The sequence below is a fragment of the Stigmatopora argus genome, chromosome 1, assembly GCF_051989625.1.
Source record: "Stigmatopora argus isolate UIUO_Sarg chromosome 1, RoL_Sarg_1.0, whole genome shotgun sequence".
In the NCBI taxonomy this organism is placed as follows: domain Eukaryota; kingdom Metazoa; phylum Chordata; class Actinopteri; order Syngnathiformes; family Syngnathidae; genus Stigmatopora; species Stigmatopora argus.
The window spans coordinates 13,151,063-13,167,551 of record NC_135387.1 but is presented as its reverse complement, the minus strand read 5'-3'; the positions used below and the strand labels follow the sequence as shown (position 1 = coordinate 13,167,551).

General features: G+C 36.8%; 1 protein-coding gene across 13 annotated transcripts in view; it reads left to right on the top strand.

Annotated features, from left to right (window-relative positions):
* Positions 1-16,489, top strand: part of camta1a (calmodulin binding transcription activator 1a) — a 286,785-nt gene that overhangs the window by 2,780 nt on the left and 267,516 nt on the right. For 11 of the 13 annotated variants that reach the window (XM_077597989.1, XM_077597908.1, XM_077597870.1 and 8 more), the window contains 2 exons: positions 341-442; positions 11,064-11,167. In XM_077597989.1, coding sequence (XP_077454115.1) covers positions 341-442; positions 11,064-11,167 — 206 coding nt within the window. Of the gene's footprint in view, positions 1-340; positions 443-11,063; positions 11,168-16,489 lie in introns of those variants that run through there. The other 2 variants (XM_077597914.1, XM_077597899.1) reach the window with 2 other exon arrangements.

Here is a 16,489-nt window from a genome sequence, read left to right as displayed (position 1 = left end):
ATAAGAGGTTTGGAAAATGTATGTATGGATGTAAAAGCTGAGTTGAAGTCAAAAGCTGCAAAACACAGCCATGCACAGGAATCTATTGACTTGACAGTGGATTACACACCTGGGCGAGATCTTCTAAGCCTTTGCAGTGAAAATAAAACACACTTGACAAATATATTTGTCGGTGGCAGAAAACAGTCAGATTCCGGTGGACAGATTTAACAGTTACCCTGTGTATTCTTATTTTGTTGTATACCGTTGCCATGTTTTGTGATTTCTGTTGTTGTTGGCGTGGAGAAGGCTCTGAAAATAATTATTTTTCTGTACTTTGTTTTGTCTTTGCCTTCTGAAGGACTGAAGAAAGTTCGTAATCCGGATCGAATGTACAGATCAACCGTGTGTTATGCTGGCCACGGTCCACCTAAGAGTATCAGTGATGACACAGAGACCAACAGTAAGAGTCAGTTATTAATACTGCATTGCCGCTCCGAGAGGCCGCACGCTGGCCGATCAATTATTCATTCATCGATTCATTTATTTACTCCTCGATTCCATCCACTCACCATTCCACATCCTCCTTTCCTTATTGTGTTCTCTAAAACAACAACACCTCCAGCCACGCTGCTGATTGAAATATTCGTTTCCATGCCTAGGCCGCTGGATCAGGTCCTGAGTGGCCCGGATGAGAAAAAGAGTCCACACAAAGAGCAGTCGATTTTCCTGTTTGGTCCCCCCACCCAATCTAGACTGAACAAAATGAAACTGGATGAACAGTTAAAAAAAAATCTTGCCTGTAATTTTGTAGCATTGACACATGCAAATAATACATTTAGCGCTAAGTGACGTTTTTAACTCCATCTGCACTAATTTCTTATGGTGAAGAAATTCAATTATTTCAAGCGGTCCCAAATTAAAATAATTAAGTAGGCTCTTTTAGTAAAGGTGACTAATTCTTTCAGTTTAACCGTTCAGTTCTTAATTTACGCAAGCTATTTTTGAATGAAGAAACCAAGAACCTTATTGAAGGTCATCATTATTCAATATGTTATCCATACCATTTTTCCTCCCTCTCTCTCCCCGTTGCACTCATAATTGTGGATAAAGAAAATTTCAGCGTACCTCATGATTCAATTTGGATTGCAAGAGGAACGTACCAGTGTTTGGATTTGATCATATGACCTTTGGATGCGTATCAGTCAAATGCTTTAAAATTTCTCTTGCACAAACCATATGAACATTTTTCCTAATATTTCTATTTTTTTTTTTGTCAAATGCTTAATAGTCCCTTGTCCACTCCCAACCAAGCTGAATCCTAACGAAACATTCTAGCTTTGTTAAGGTTTTTCTTAGCTGAAAATGCCCTTTCCGACCACATTAAATCTTTATTTGACGATAAAATGTAGATTGCTGTCACATTAAAACATGTTTTATATGAAGTCAAAACCTTTAAGTAAAACTGAAAGAATAGATTGCCTTGAGTAATAAAGCCAGATTAATTATTTCAATTTAAGTTCACATGGAACAATTTTGTTGATTCACCTCAAGAAATTAGTTTGCATGAAGTTACTTTTGGTCCCCACCCAAACATTTTTTTCCATGAGTCAAAGATAAAATATAAATAGCTAAGGATTTCTTCCACCTGAAACATAACACTAAGTTTTATTTTGTTTTAAACTTGACATCAGAGTTATGTTTTATTTTTTCTATTTTTGCTTGGGAATGATTTCAGCACTGTCACACGTCTGCGGAGCGGTGCATAGAGCCAAGCAAATCAGTTGGAAATGTAGGCCAAAGCCTCGGCTTTTATTTGCAGGGATCTTACTGTGATTCGTCTTTCGAAAAAAAAGAGCCAGATTGTTCCTCAGGAGAAAGCAACTATTCGCTGTTAATGAATACACCAGTCTCTTTACTGTGGCTGTTGATCTAGACTAGAGACCGCCTAATTAAGTGTGCTCATGTATTGTCATTTCTAAATAGAGAGTTTAAAATCAGAGGCAACCCCTTGTTAGACTTCTCGCTTGATATGTGTCACCGCTTCACTGCACATTTTCTTTTTGGGTTTCTTCAAAGCAACTGTTTTGAAAGATTTAAAGGCCAGGCCCTGCCCATGCAGATCTATGAAACATAGATGCAGACCGCTGTTGCACTTTTGGCCTTTCACACATCACGTGACTGTGGCGTTATTGTGCACTGTTACAATGTGCTGCTTAACTGCATTCAGCCTGGAGGGGGTTTCTGGCCGGACACTATGGCAGGGAGATATGCCATTGATTTGAGTAATCGTCTGAATAATTGTGTGAGCAGTTATGAAACGGCACAGGTTTTTGTTTGTGTGCATGTTTAAGCAGCTGGGCGAGAGTGAATGAGAATAAGTGTTACATGGGAGAGGGAGAAGGAGGAAGGGAGGGTGAGAGGGAAATAGACAGAGAGAAAGAGAGAGAGCACAAGAGAGAACGATAAGGAGAGCAAGAAACCTCACCTCTGCTCTCCTTGAGATGGGATTTTTACGGATGGGTGAGCTTGGTGAGGGCCGAGAACACATAAAGAGTCATTTTCAGTTTGTTGCAGGCAGTTAACCATGTGTGCATGTTTGTTGAACTTCTAGTAATAGGCTTTTTTTTCTAGCTGTTTGACTTTTTGACACTCTTGCCTTATTATACTGTGTTCCGCTGCACTACAATAACCACTTGGAGCTGTGTTAACTCTGCGACCAATAGATTCTACTGAAGTGATGGTGGGGGGAAAATCCCATACAAACATAGACAACAGGTCCTGTAAGTTTGAGTCAAGTGATTTTTAGGTTTTTATTTTTATTTTTTTTATTCGGATTTTGTGAGCATCGGGTCAAGCACTCACTGTATAGATGGCGGCAAAGCGAGAGCCGGTTGCAACGTTTATGCTGCTAGACTTTGCTTTCGCTTGTGGGCGGTTTGTAATTTCACTGTATGTAAGAGTGTTGTCGAACAGGCTATAGGCCAAATGATAAAAATAATTGCTTCCCCACTTCCACACCAACGCTATTTCAAGTTTTCACACCCCTATCCATCTCGTCATCAAGAGCCATCAGGCTGTGGGCCCCCAAATGGCAGCCCAATCAAATTGGACTTCATTTGAAGTTCTTGGCCAAGTGCCACTCGTCTTCTTTGTTGCTCCAATATAAAATGGATCATATAATGACAATAGTAAAGGTCTGTACAAAGATTTTTGTTCAATTCGGTGAAGCTTAAACCCTCTCGGATAAGCAATTTGCTTAAATGTGAGCTGCGAGTGAAATTACTGTAGATCCTAAGATCATCAAGTATATTTGGAAAACCAAGATGAGAGTGTGCTGACTAATACTGTCAAGCTTACTTGATAGATGTCAAGCTGACAAAAAAGCTTGTTGTGAAATTATGTAAATCAAGAAGAGCTCGAAGGACATTTTGATTGTGTTGAAGTCACTTGTACCCATGTAAAATATGCCCAAACAGCCCACAGGAAAGTAAAACAAAGCTAAGTAAAAACCACTACCGGTACATGTGGTATTACAAGAAATTATACAAAGTGATTTTGTTCCATAGATTATGTTAATTCAGAGTATACATGTTCAATAACAGACTTCTAAATGGATAAAAAACAAGCGGATCAATCATAAACAGTCCATCTACCTCACTAGCCCGTTAATAAACATATTGGGAGTAATGAATGAGTCAGTTGGGGCAGGAAATTAATAATATCAAAAGTAGTAAGGACTTTGGGAATGAAAGGATTCACAAATATGTATGCTGGAATGGCGTTTGCCTGGTGGTGGTATGCAGGTGAGCGGAAAGCTAAGATAAATCAAATGTGCAGTCCTTTCATTTCAGATAATCTATAAAGGGAAATAAACAAGGCTTTTTCTCAAAATATAACATGGGAAGAGAAGTAACGTCGACTCGTTTAAAGCACAAAGTAATTAAACATGTCGGTTGTTTAGCTCAGCTTGTTTTGTTACCGTATAAGTATATTTTTGATGAGCCTGTATAAAAACAAGTGATCAAATATACAACTTGCCCTCACGCTGAATTTAGTTGTTTACACGAGTGTGCTTGTTCACTTCAGCGAGACAGTACCACTTTAGGGTTGTGTTTTTTTAATCTAGTAAAAACTCCAACTGTTTGTCTTTTAATGAACGTTCAGTAGTAGTTGGGTTCCTTGTGCAAAGCTCTTTTGATGGCTTCATTGCGTGTGTGAGCCTGTCCTGCCATGTTAGGAAAATAGTCCTCATCCATGAACCATAACTTCATTTGGACTACCAATTTGGATCACTCATATTGTCTTATTTTGCCTGATCCCATTTTTTCAAGCAATTTAGATTATACTTATTTTTAGTCTCATTTTTCCGTGTTTAACAAAACAGAATTGGTTATTTTGACTGTCTTTCATTCTGTAAAATTAAACACAAAAATATAGTTATGCCTTCAGATATGAGTTTATGTTTCCCATTACCACACTTTTAATTTAAAACGCATCTCTCAAATGATCTTTTTCCAGTAGTAGTAGTACAAATGAGGTACTCTACAAATATTAATCATTCTTTGCAGAGAACAAATGTGATAAATATTTGATTTTTGTTCACAATCGGCTATTATGTTGTCGTTTAGCGGAATGAGAATCTTCGACTCCAGTGGCTGCCAATTAACAACCACGATAGAACCAATCTTTATCTTTCGTCCTTTGTCTGACTGTACTCAATAGTGAATTGATGGATTGATAGATTGATTAGGGCACTACACCCCGCCTTGGCTGACCACATTTGCTCCATCTCCCTTGATTCCTACATGTGGTCTGGGCCTTTTCTTTCGCCATCACTCAACTAATTTGAACGCTGTCCTTACCTCACATCTCACTTAGTTTTATTGATTTCTTTTGTGCTTACTTGTTTTTAATTTGGTTTGTTTTGATTTACCTTTTAGGAATGCCAGGGAAACTAACTGCATGTTTGTATTGGACAATTTTTTTCCCTTCCATGCATGCCGCGAATGGATGCCATTTATGTTCACTTCAGTCGACTGTAGGCCTGTGTTTTATTTTTTTTCATGGTTTTTGATGTGCTTGCATTGATGGAATCAACCCTTGAAGAAGATTGCCTTTCAAATCCCCTGGCTGCTCGTGGTGCAAGTAATACAGAGTTTGTGTCGCAAACACTGTAACTGCTTGAGTGTTTGAGTATTATTCCGTCCATTTAATAAATGGATTAAGTGGTCAAAATGGTCTATTATCTGCAGATGTGAGATTCATTGTTAGTTGCAGAAGGTGCAGTATATGACAACGCATTTCTAGTAGTAGCAATCCTCTGTTGTTAGGAATTCAGTTAAAGATAAGAAAAGTCTTGTATTTGTGTGTGATATACTTGCAGCCCAATTTACTTGACAAATGATTTCTTGCCTAAAATAGCAACGCTAATCATTATCTTTGAAGCTTTCAGTCTGAATTATATTCCTTTTAATAATGACAATTGCCTGCGATTGGCTGGCTACCGATTCAGGGTGGGTTAACCTAACCTCAACCATGCCCCCGATCAGATCCGTAAAAATGCACTTGTCACTTGAATTTTTTTAATGCTTATGTTTTGTATTTAGACAATGAATTCTTTCTTTTTTTGAATGCTAGGTTTCAAATGCAAACCACACTTTTTTCAGCTTTTACTTTTGGCATGATCCTATCGCCATACAACCCTGCTTCAACATCCAGTAAACAAAAGGCCAAATAAACATTAAATAAATATTTGGACTATGATTACAGTCATAATATTATAAGATGAAGGTTGCAATATTTTGAGAAATAATTCATACATTGTAAAAGTGTGTGAAAAGAGTCGCATTGAGTGATGAAAATTATATTTAATTTGTAATATGTGATAAAATTAAATATGTAACACATCTTTATCTAATGTTACAAGAAAAATATGAATACTAAAAAAATAAATAATATAGTAATACATTCATCAATCATCAAAATTCCTCAAAAGTTTGACAATATTACAAAATTAGTTGTAATTTACAAGAATAAAGTTGGGATGTTATGCAATTAAAATCTTTATATTGCTTATTTTTACATTGTGTGAACCTTGAGTTGTTTGGTTTCACAGGCTTTGACTTTTTGCAACATAAGGTCATTATGAACACAGTTGTTTTTGCCGATGGGCATAGCACAAGCAAGGCATTGTCGTGCTTCGGTTTAACTTGAGTTGGAATGCAGCATAACAAAACACTGTAGAAAAGGAATATCAACAAAATCAGATATGTTGGGAGTGTGATGTTCTGGGGTCGCTTGTTACCCCAGGACCTGGACGACTTGATGTCATTGACAACCTTTTAATTCCGCTCTTCACCAGAAAATCCTAATTAAAATCTTCAGCAATCAATGCAACACACTAGCAAGTCAGTGCATAGATGGCTTGAAACAACAAAATGAGAGAAGGAAGAGAGGACCAAAATATGTCCACACAAAAATGAAAGAGTCATTAGCCATTCTAGAAATGCCTGATAGCAGTTGCTGCAGCTCAGGAGGGCAATTACCTTTTCCCACAGGGCCATAATTAAAAGCACTATTTTAGGTCCGTACTTTATATTTAATGGACTTATTTTTGTTGGGTATTTATATTATTTTGTTAATCTTATGCATTAATGGGGGAAACTAGATATTGCTGCTAAAAATGATTTGATAGGGGCTCAGACATCCTTTCATGGTACCATACATTCTATCTGAAGTTTAGTCAATGAACTATTCATCTTTTTTATGAATGTTCCATGTACAGTATAACTATAGATGAGCAAATAATACATCACATCCTTAAAAAATGTTACGCTGCTGTGAAAAATATTTTCACCACCAGCAGTGCTTTGTTGAGTGATCTATGGCCAAAACATTAGCTTGCAGTTTCACCACAATGTGGGCACAGATTAAAAAGAAAACCTGTCAGTCTCCAAGCGTTCTGAGACAGAAACAGAGAAGACGGGGGCTGGGAGGGAGGCTGCTGGTGGGACCCACGCTTGCGTCCAGGGCTCAGATATTGATTAAAGATTTGTTTTTGTCAGCCTTTCCAGGCTCATGACCCTCGCTCTCATCTCGAGGGTAGGGCTGGAGAAAGCTAGCATGACAGAAATCCCTCAAACACATGCAGAATTTGTGCTCCCAAGCCAAGGAAGGTCATTCACATTCCAAAAGCAGCACATCCAAAATTGCTCTTCGAAAGATTAATTTCCTTTTTACATGTATAAAACACTCCGGCTGATGTTCAAATATCCATGCTCAAATATGATAGTATTAATTGCACAGTCATTTAATACATTGGAATTTTTCTTGTTCTTCCTCATGCACAATCAGCACTCTTCGTTTTTGACAATGTTTCTTCATAAATTTCACACTTTCATTGGGATATTACACTCCTATGTCATAATAATGACACTTTAGCACACTCTATTCAGCATGCCTTTTGTTTTATGAGGAGTTATTAGCATTTAGTAATATTCTTGAAATTGTTGGAAAATATGCATGGTGTAGCTATAAACTTGTTTTTGAGCAAAACATAGCAGATGTATAATTTCATTTCCTACCAATCAATTCAAACGAATTAATTGTCTACGTTCCAAATCCGGCATCCAAGATAATCACACGCACACAGTCTTGAGCTGATGAGATGGTCGATAAGTGTTTAAAGTGTTGCTGAAACGTGATTCCAGAACATCTGGGCTTGGAGTAATATATATAAATAACAGCCAAGAAAATAAAGCTGTTATAAAAGTAGCAAAACCTTGGTGCGCAACGATAGTTATGTTGCGTTGTCTTTTTTTGTACCTCAGGAGCCTTGTGAGATGTGTCTTTGTGTAAAACCGAGCGGCTCTCAAGTAAGACAAGGACTGCCAGATTATAGAAGGCCAAGTCTGAACATGTGAGCAGCTGAGTGCCACATCTAAAACACATGCTTTATTTAATAGCGCTAGGCACTGTTTGAAACAGAGGAGGCAAGAGGAAATACAGTCATCTGTGACCGAGACGCATAAATCACGACGGCTCTCAGATGTTGATGTGCAACTGGCATTTCAAATTGTCTCCGACAAACCAAACACAAACGATTTGTCCATTATCATAATGCGTTGTGGCATTGACAAGGCTTAATAAGAACTTGCAAGTCACTTGTAGAACTACAACACTACAAGCAATACAAAATTTTCATTTCTCCTCTTTTGCTTTGTTAACGAATATTACACGTTCAAACTAATATACATGCATACATAATCAATACATATTTGCTTAGATTATTCCACTTTTCTAAGGAACACACATTTGTCTTTTCAGTGTGACCCCAAGGGAGCTATTTGCTAGCGAGGATAAAGATCAGATTTTTCTTCAGAGTCATTCAAGAACATTCCACATGGGTCTTTCAGGTCAGCTTGCTTTGCAAGCGAGAAAGAATAAGACGACAAAAACAACAGCAAAAACAAAGATGAAAGTCAGCACTTGAACCTATTACACGTTTGGGTAGAAAATGATGTCGGAGGCCTTACAGCGTGCTTTATTTTCCTCTTCAGATTCAAATTGTAGATGTGAAATCTGCAGATATAGCTGCAAGACTAGTGCTGACATAATTTGCTTATCTGGTGGAACATTTGTGTTCAGAGAAGGTAGCCAATATAACATTTTAATTGTTAAGCTATCTGCTTAAAACGATTATGGTTTGACAACATTAATTGTAGAAGCTATATTTCTTTTTCAAATACAAAACTCATTTGTTTTTGTTTCATGCTTAATAATACAATCCCCTTCAGTTGAGTGTTTCACGAAAATTTACCGATTATATATGTTTGTTTAAGTTAAGTAAGTTGACTCATAACTTGAGTGTGTGCTGGAATATCAGAAAAACATTAAAAAATGGCCCAATGACTCAAAATATATATCTCAAAACATTAAAGCTGTGTCAGAAGGCACTGCTATATTTTTTCTGCTTCTAAGCATTGAAAACCCCCAAGGTAAATTGCTTCACTTTTTCAAATCACGCTGGGGGTATTTTTACGGATGCCAAGATGTGAGGGTCTATGATTTTGTTCTGGATTTCGCCGATCCCTAAGTGTTTTGGCGTGCTGGCAGACAGATCAGACACATCTGATTTGTATCTCAAATCTCCTGGCGAGAAAATCCTCAACATCCTTGAGCCGTGATGTATTCCAGAGCAGTTCCGTCTCACCATGCTGGTGTTATTGTGCCGGAGGGCAGCACTGAATCCCGAATAATCTGTGGAAATTCAGATCTGCTATATGTATCTGTCACCACTGCATTCTGCAAGAAAATATTGCTGTGCAATTTTCACAGTTGGTCTTAACCTGTGCAAATTCCTTCGTGTGAATTGGTTTCCTGACCTCACATTGATGTAGCACTATACAATGTTTTAGCTATTAAAACTGTTTCCGCACACCTCATTTCCCCCTTTATCTCTGATCACTCATTTGCATCATGTTTTGCAGTTCACGCAGCTCCTACGGCACCCTGGAGCAGATGCTGTATGTGATTCTTAATTGGCTAAAGCAAGTTATTACACATGCTTATGCATCCCATACTGAACGGTTTACATTGAGAATTATAGGTACAGATGGATGCCACAAATCGTACAGATATCCAGACCTACTTTTTTTTAATTCCGCGGGGAACAATGGTTTTTCATGTGTTTGCGCTCCATCTCCATCTCTGTGGACCCACTCGCACCAAATTGTCCATATGGAGCTGTTTGGCCAGGAGCACTGAATTGTGCATCAAGCCACATATGCTCCTCTTATATCCCCATAATCAAGAGCAGCAGTGGATTATTTCTTTTGGCTTTTAAGTGGTGTTTTGCTTTAGTTGAACTTTTCTCTCTTATTTTACTGCCAACTTCTGAAATCAGCCATCCGAAGAATACACAGTCAGCTGTTTTCTGTCTTAGTTCACATTCTGTTCAGACTGCCTCTCCTAACGTAAATTCTTGTTTCTTTCCATCCTTGTGATGTGCTCATCTTTTAAAGAACATGTAAGCAAAAAAAAGATATTTTCTCGTCAATATGTAAGCAACAGAAAATTTGGATTGTTATTAACAACGAGCCAAATTTAAATGTTTCAAAGACCATGCGTATAATATTATGAATCAAACTAAAATGTGATTGTCCACTGATTGCTCTTATATCAAACCTAGATGAAGAAACATCAACTGTTAATCAAATACCTCTCATGCAACCTGGGGAAACAGACACTACTTCATTTATCTTTTTTTTTTCATTCTTACCCTATCTCGACTTGTGAGCCTATTGTGTATATTTATATACATACTGACTGGTTCTCGCATTAAATTTCGTTTTTCTATCCTCGTTTTGGTTCCAAAAAAGACAAAAGATTGCAACTTCTGCTATTTGAGATGCTGATGTTTTAGGTACACCCTTGCCTCATTAACCCAGTTAAATGTCCTTTAGTCCAGAACCACACCAGCTGTTAACTGTAAGATCAATGACATGGCTATTTTGCATTTCTCTCACAAATTCGACTCATGAGGACCTTGCCCATATCGTCAACATGTTGCCCTGAAGTAGAACAATGTGCGCATGTCTGCATATGTGAGTAGGAAGAAAGCAGCGCAATGAATTCGACATTAAAGTGCATCCATGCATGTGCGGATGCATGAGTTTTATAATGCTTGTAAAATGATTGTGAAGTTCACATTATAGCTTGGGTGATTTACATTATGTGAGAAGCACCAGGCCCGGTCATTGTAATAATTTCCCTGAATAATTTACCACATTGTGACACACAGCAGATTCCTCCACTAAATCCCCAAACACTACAAAATCACTCAAGAGTGTTTATTATGTCCAAATAATGTATAGACACAGCCTTTACAAGTTGACAGTGAAAAATGTTGCCTCAACTCCCTCGATAGATTGTATTTCACAGGAGTATCTCGTATTCAAGCGCTAAATTAAATATATGCAAAATTCAATTTTTTTGTTTAATATCTCCTCTCTTGGGATTGGTTACATTACAGGAGAAGGGCAATCCTAATGATGCTGTTATGTCGTGTTTTTCCATTCTAGATGAACATGGACATTTGAAAATATACCTGCCCAAGAAGCTGCTTGAATGTCTTCCAAAATGCACCACGCTGCCAAAGGAGAGACACCGGTGGAACACCAATGAGGTAAAACCAAATATTTGTCACCAATGTAAAACAATTAGGATATAAGACAGAGATATCTCTAATGCATATATTGTTTAATATTTTTTGAAAGTACAGCTCACCCACGAATTACGGTTTGTTGTAAAATCATGTTTTTGTTTGTACAATAAGCTTATTGGGCCTCCCTACTGTTTTTAATAAACTGAACAAAGTGGTGCATATAATTGGGTGGAAAAAACCCCCACCTAAAATTATGTCTACACTGTCCACATTTAAAACCTAAAATATATGCCTAAAAATAGTTTTAAAAACATATTCCTACAATACATTGTTTTAAAGTAACGTATACTTCTGCAATCTTTTCATTTCTTCTCCAACACTCAGTGTAACGTACCAAATACAATGTTGTTTCACATTAGCTCTTAATCTTGAGTTTATTCTCCCAGTAGATCACAGCCTTTGAAATTTCCATTTCTGAAGCAGTTACACAATATTAATAGGAAATATATTATTTTTCTTTTTCGTTTCTTATTTATTTTACTGTTCAGTTTTAAATCCAATGGACTGAAGTTATTTCTCTACTATTTAAATTAAGTTGTCTTATAATTGCTATTTTATTATTATTCTATCAGTGTTACAATGATTATTCCTTATTAGACCACACCTCCAAAGCAATCTTTAGGACAAATAAGGAATCACCAAAAAGCAATACAAAATATAAATACATCATATCTGTTCATTTAAGACATATATACATTACTGCAAAAGATTTACATCATTTTGTATTTAAATAACTATGGTGTTTCTAAATTAACTTGTTTTATATCATTATTCCTCAGAGTATCATTCAATTTATTTACAATGCCTATTACTGTAACATTAACGTATAAAACAATTTCTGCCTATCTTACATTACACAAAAAATGCTACATATAATATAATAATCAGAATCCTTTTGAATGTGCAACCCTACTACAACACATACCTGTGCTTCCAGTGAATGAGTTGGTGAACTAATGATAACTTTTAATATATGATTTATTTAATGACATGACAGTGTTGTTGATATTTTTTGTAATTATATTTGAAATGTTTTTTTTTTTAATTTATTTTTTATAAAATCTTTGTATAGCCATCTGCATAATGGGTTAAGAAAACAATGGAATTATGATGAAAGAAAAACAGGCTGAACCGTGGTTAGCTGCTTAGTGCAATGCTCAAAAGTATAAATGGTAATTAGAAAGCACTTGTATTGCGCATTGTATCTATTTACGCATTTCTCTGTGCCCAAAGCACTTTGCGTTAACTCATATTCATCCATTCACACACATTCCCTCATCAATGGTTCTGCTGCCATACAAGGTGCTGCCAAACCACTAAAGGTGCAATTATAGTTCAGTGTCTTGCCCAAGGGCACTTCCATAGTGGTCAGTCATAGCCAGGAATCAGACTGCTAACCTTTTAGTCCCAAGACAAGTCAAGCGACAAACTGAGCCATGGCCACCCTATATAACAAAGTATGATTATAGTATTTCCTCAAGCCGTCTGAGGGTAATGTCCCGGACCACTCTGCAAAAAGTGCACTCTCCAAAGTAGGAGAATCTGGCATTACCAAAGTTACACGTTACGGAATAAATCTAGACTCTGGATTACCTCTAAATTCTAGAGGTATTGCTTTCTTTATGCATGAAAAATATAATAGCAGACAATTATGACAAATTGGACTGCCTTTAAGAAATTGAATAATGTACTTCCTGGTTTCTTCTCTAACATAGCCAACGTCAATGCAATCACACTTTTGGACGACAGTGGAATCACAACCCAAATAAATGGAGGCAGAAACACAGTGGTATGAAAAAAGTTTGAGCAGCCCTGAAAAGTTTGATTTTATTCATGTACAAACCACTGGGTGTTTGGAGCAGCAACTTCACTTTAATATTAAAAAGGAGTACATGTGAAATATGCATTCAAAAAATATGCAGCTTAAAAAATAGTATCATCTTTGTTCAAATCTTTGCCACCCGTTCATGCTCATTGCACATCTTATGATAGTCTAAAAAGTATCCGGCATAAAATTTCTACCATGCAGATTGACTGTTTCACTATTGCGACCCCTGAGGGGATAAGCCGAAAAGTCAGTCTAAGTCACTGTATTACTCTGTTCATCAGTTTTTGTTATCTATATGAAAATTAAGTTGCGGCTCCAAACACCCAATGATTGATGATTTATAAATGAAAATAATAAATTTTCTAGCATCCTCAAACTTTTTCATATCACTATAAATTGTCATAAAAAATGTATCCGCAATATAGTAAGACTGCAAACCTGGAACCCGTGATTCAGGTTGGATTACTGTGTATAAATATTACAAGATGTCAAAGGGAAACAGTCAATGATGATAAATACCAACAAATAGTGATAATGTGTAATTATACACGTGTCGGTCATATGTTGACTCCTTGCTCCTCAACCCGGGTACCAAAAAAAGGCAAAAGCTTTGTGTTTCTAATTGGCTAAGGCTGTGTTCATGTTTGCCCTCTCTGACCTGCATTTTGCTGCTTGCAGTCTAAATTAATTAACACGACATTGAAATTGATCTCAAACAGTAATTCTAATCCTCCGACGAGGCTAAATGCTGTTGGCTACACGTGTTAGAACGTTTGCTGGATGTTTTTTTTCTTACTTTTTATAAAAGAAAATTTTGAGGCACGTTTGTTTTCAACCAAGCCAAGCCACTGTGTTTCTGGCAGCACAATCTTCTATGCCACTGATAAGAATGTAAGGAAAACCCAGAGCAAAACTTCCCCGAAGTGGTGTCTTATGCAAGTCAATTTGTTTTTCCCTGACAGTAGAAAACAGGGAATAATTTGCTAAAATGAAGAATGTTTCAGTGCTCAGAGCACAAACATTATCAGTGACGGGAGGGAGCGTGAGACTCTTGATGGGACATGAACCTTTTCGAAAATAATAATCAGTACATCTAGCTTTTTGTCAGTAGTAAAACAAAAGCGAGCTCACTGGCAGACTATGGAAATCATGCTTTTATCTTCTATTTGTGAATAGTATTGCTGTTTTATCATTGTTTCAAAGAGGCCATAATTCCATGTTTTAAGCTCAAAGCAGTTATTAATGCAAAGTAACACATGAATGAAATCTCGAATTTCATTATCACCATAGCAGTGGCTATCAGATGAGATTCTAACTGGTGACAACCCTCAAATACACAGTATCTATTCTATTTTGTAAAATCAGCACACTAGATTCAGTTTGGTGCCCTGAATATTTTATTTGATTGAGGTGACATTTTTCTTTATGCAAACTTTGAATTGAAGATTGAGTAGGTGATGTGATCACTGTTGCGAAGAGGTGAAGTGAAATTAATTTTGGACTGATCATTTGATTCTATCGTAACCATGACTCCCATGATCTACGAATAAGAGAGGTGTGTGAATACATTTGCTTGAACATTAGCTAAAGCAAGTATCATTTATTCATGTATTTTCTTATGTTGCCTAAATCTACGAAAGGGATGAGCAGTTTTTAGCTTAACTCATTGGCTGTCACTGATGGTAGTCTGCCCTGAAACATCCATTCACTATCAACCCTTGTTGTTCATGTGGATTGGGTGTTTATTATTGTCAGTGGCAGACAGTGAGAGTAATTATCAAACAATGTCTACTCAGAAGTAATAAAAAAAAACATTGCCATGACTTTGAATGGAAACATTTAACAAACTTTGGCTACACCAGTCGTTTTCTTTTTTGCTCAGGTAGCACAAATAATCCTCTCAGGGCTCCATATGCTTTTTTCACTGTGACTGAATGACCTCTATTTTGCTAGACATTTCCGTTAAGATGGGAATCTTTGGAGAAAAGGAGATCTCACACAAGGATGGGTTTAGACTTATATCCCCTTCATGCTCAAACATTGTTTGCCTCTTGTTTGGTTATGCTGGCGTGAAGGTTGCAGCACCTGAGATGTCTTGGAGAATGACAATGTTCACAGCTGCAAGATGCAATACATTGTGATTCAAACCAAGCTATATCATAGGAAGGTGATTTCAAGAGAAATTATCAGCAGTGCATCTTAGATTTAAAAAAACAAAAAATAACAAAAAAAAAGGTTTGAAAAAAATCCGTTCCATATGTGGCACACAGGGAAAAAATGCATTCCAAATGGTGTTGTGTTTCTGGAATAACAAATAACCTGAGTTTTTCACTTTTCTTCCATCTCTGGGAGGCTGTAATTCTTTCATACACTGCCCTCTGTTGTCACCCAGAATTAAGATCAAAATGGCTTTGACGCAAGAACATTGAATGTCATATAATCAAACTCAGAAATTGAGAGTTACTGTGTACCTGTGACAGCCAGTGTCAATATGGGCTGACAACATGATGGATTAAACATACTTGTCCCATTTTTAGTTCAAACTATCATGTCATCTATCCATTTTAGGCTCATCATTTGGTCCTCTCATCTTAACACAGCTGCCAAATAGTACAGAGTAGTTTACTACAGCCTTGACCAAACTACTAAATATGCATTTTTATATCAAAACTAAAAAAAAAATCAAGCAATGTTTTTCCCCAGCAATTTACATGACAAAAACATATTGAAAGTTTTTTCTTTTGGCTTATCATGATGATTAATTTTGAAACGCAACATCATGTTCTAAATAAGTTTTGCATTTTGCACATTGTCAAAAACACTCAATTATATTGAAAGTTAAGTAGTGTGCTAACTTCCTTTTCAATGATACGTGTGCATTCTCATCATTTGTTTCAAGCAGGGTCGACATGTAATAGCTTTGTCCACAAAACAAAAATGTGAGAAATAGTTGATTTGCTGTTTGTGCTATTTATTACTTTTCAATAATTAACTATTGGCAAAAAACGATTTGAAAAGCATTGCTGGTAAAGGCCACCAGGAAAAAAGGATCACAAAATCAGAAATTTCTCTTTACCCTATATGGAATATGATTTTTGACGTTTGACAGCTCGAGCTTAAGTTTTCAAGTCACAGCAAAAAATGGCTCAATAACAGTTCATATCTTGAAAACCCTCCAAGTTAGATTGCTTGAATCTGAAGGAACAGCTTGATCTTTTAACCAGTATCTCTATAGTGTCTTTTTAAAACACTTGTGACAAACAGAATGTTTCTGAAACTCTGACAGCGACTATCTCTTCTCACTCTTTCTTAAAAAGTGAGTGTGCTGCATTTAGCCTGGTGGAAACAGTGCGCGACACCCTCAGGCTGTAATGAATGACACGGCGCTCCGAGAACTGCGAGAGCTCACTCAGCTTAGCGGCAACTGCTTCTGAATTGCCGCTAAACCGCGCCAG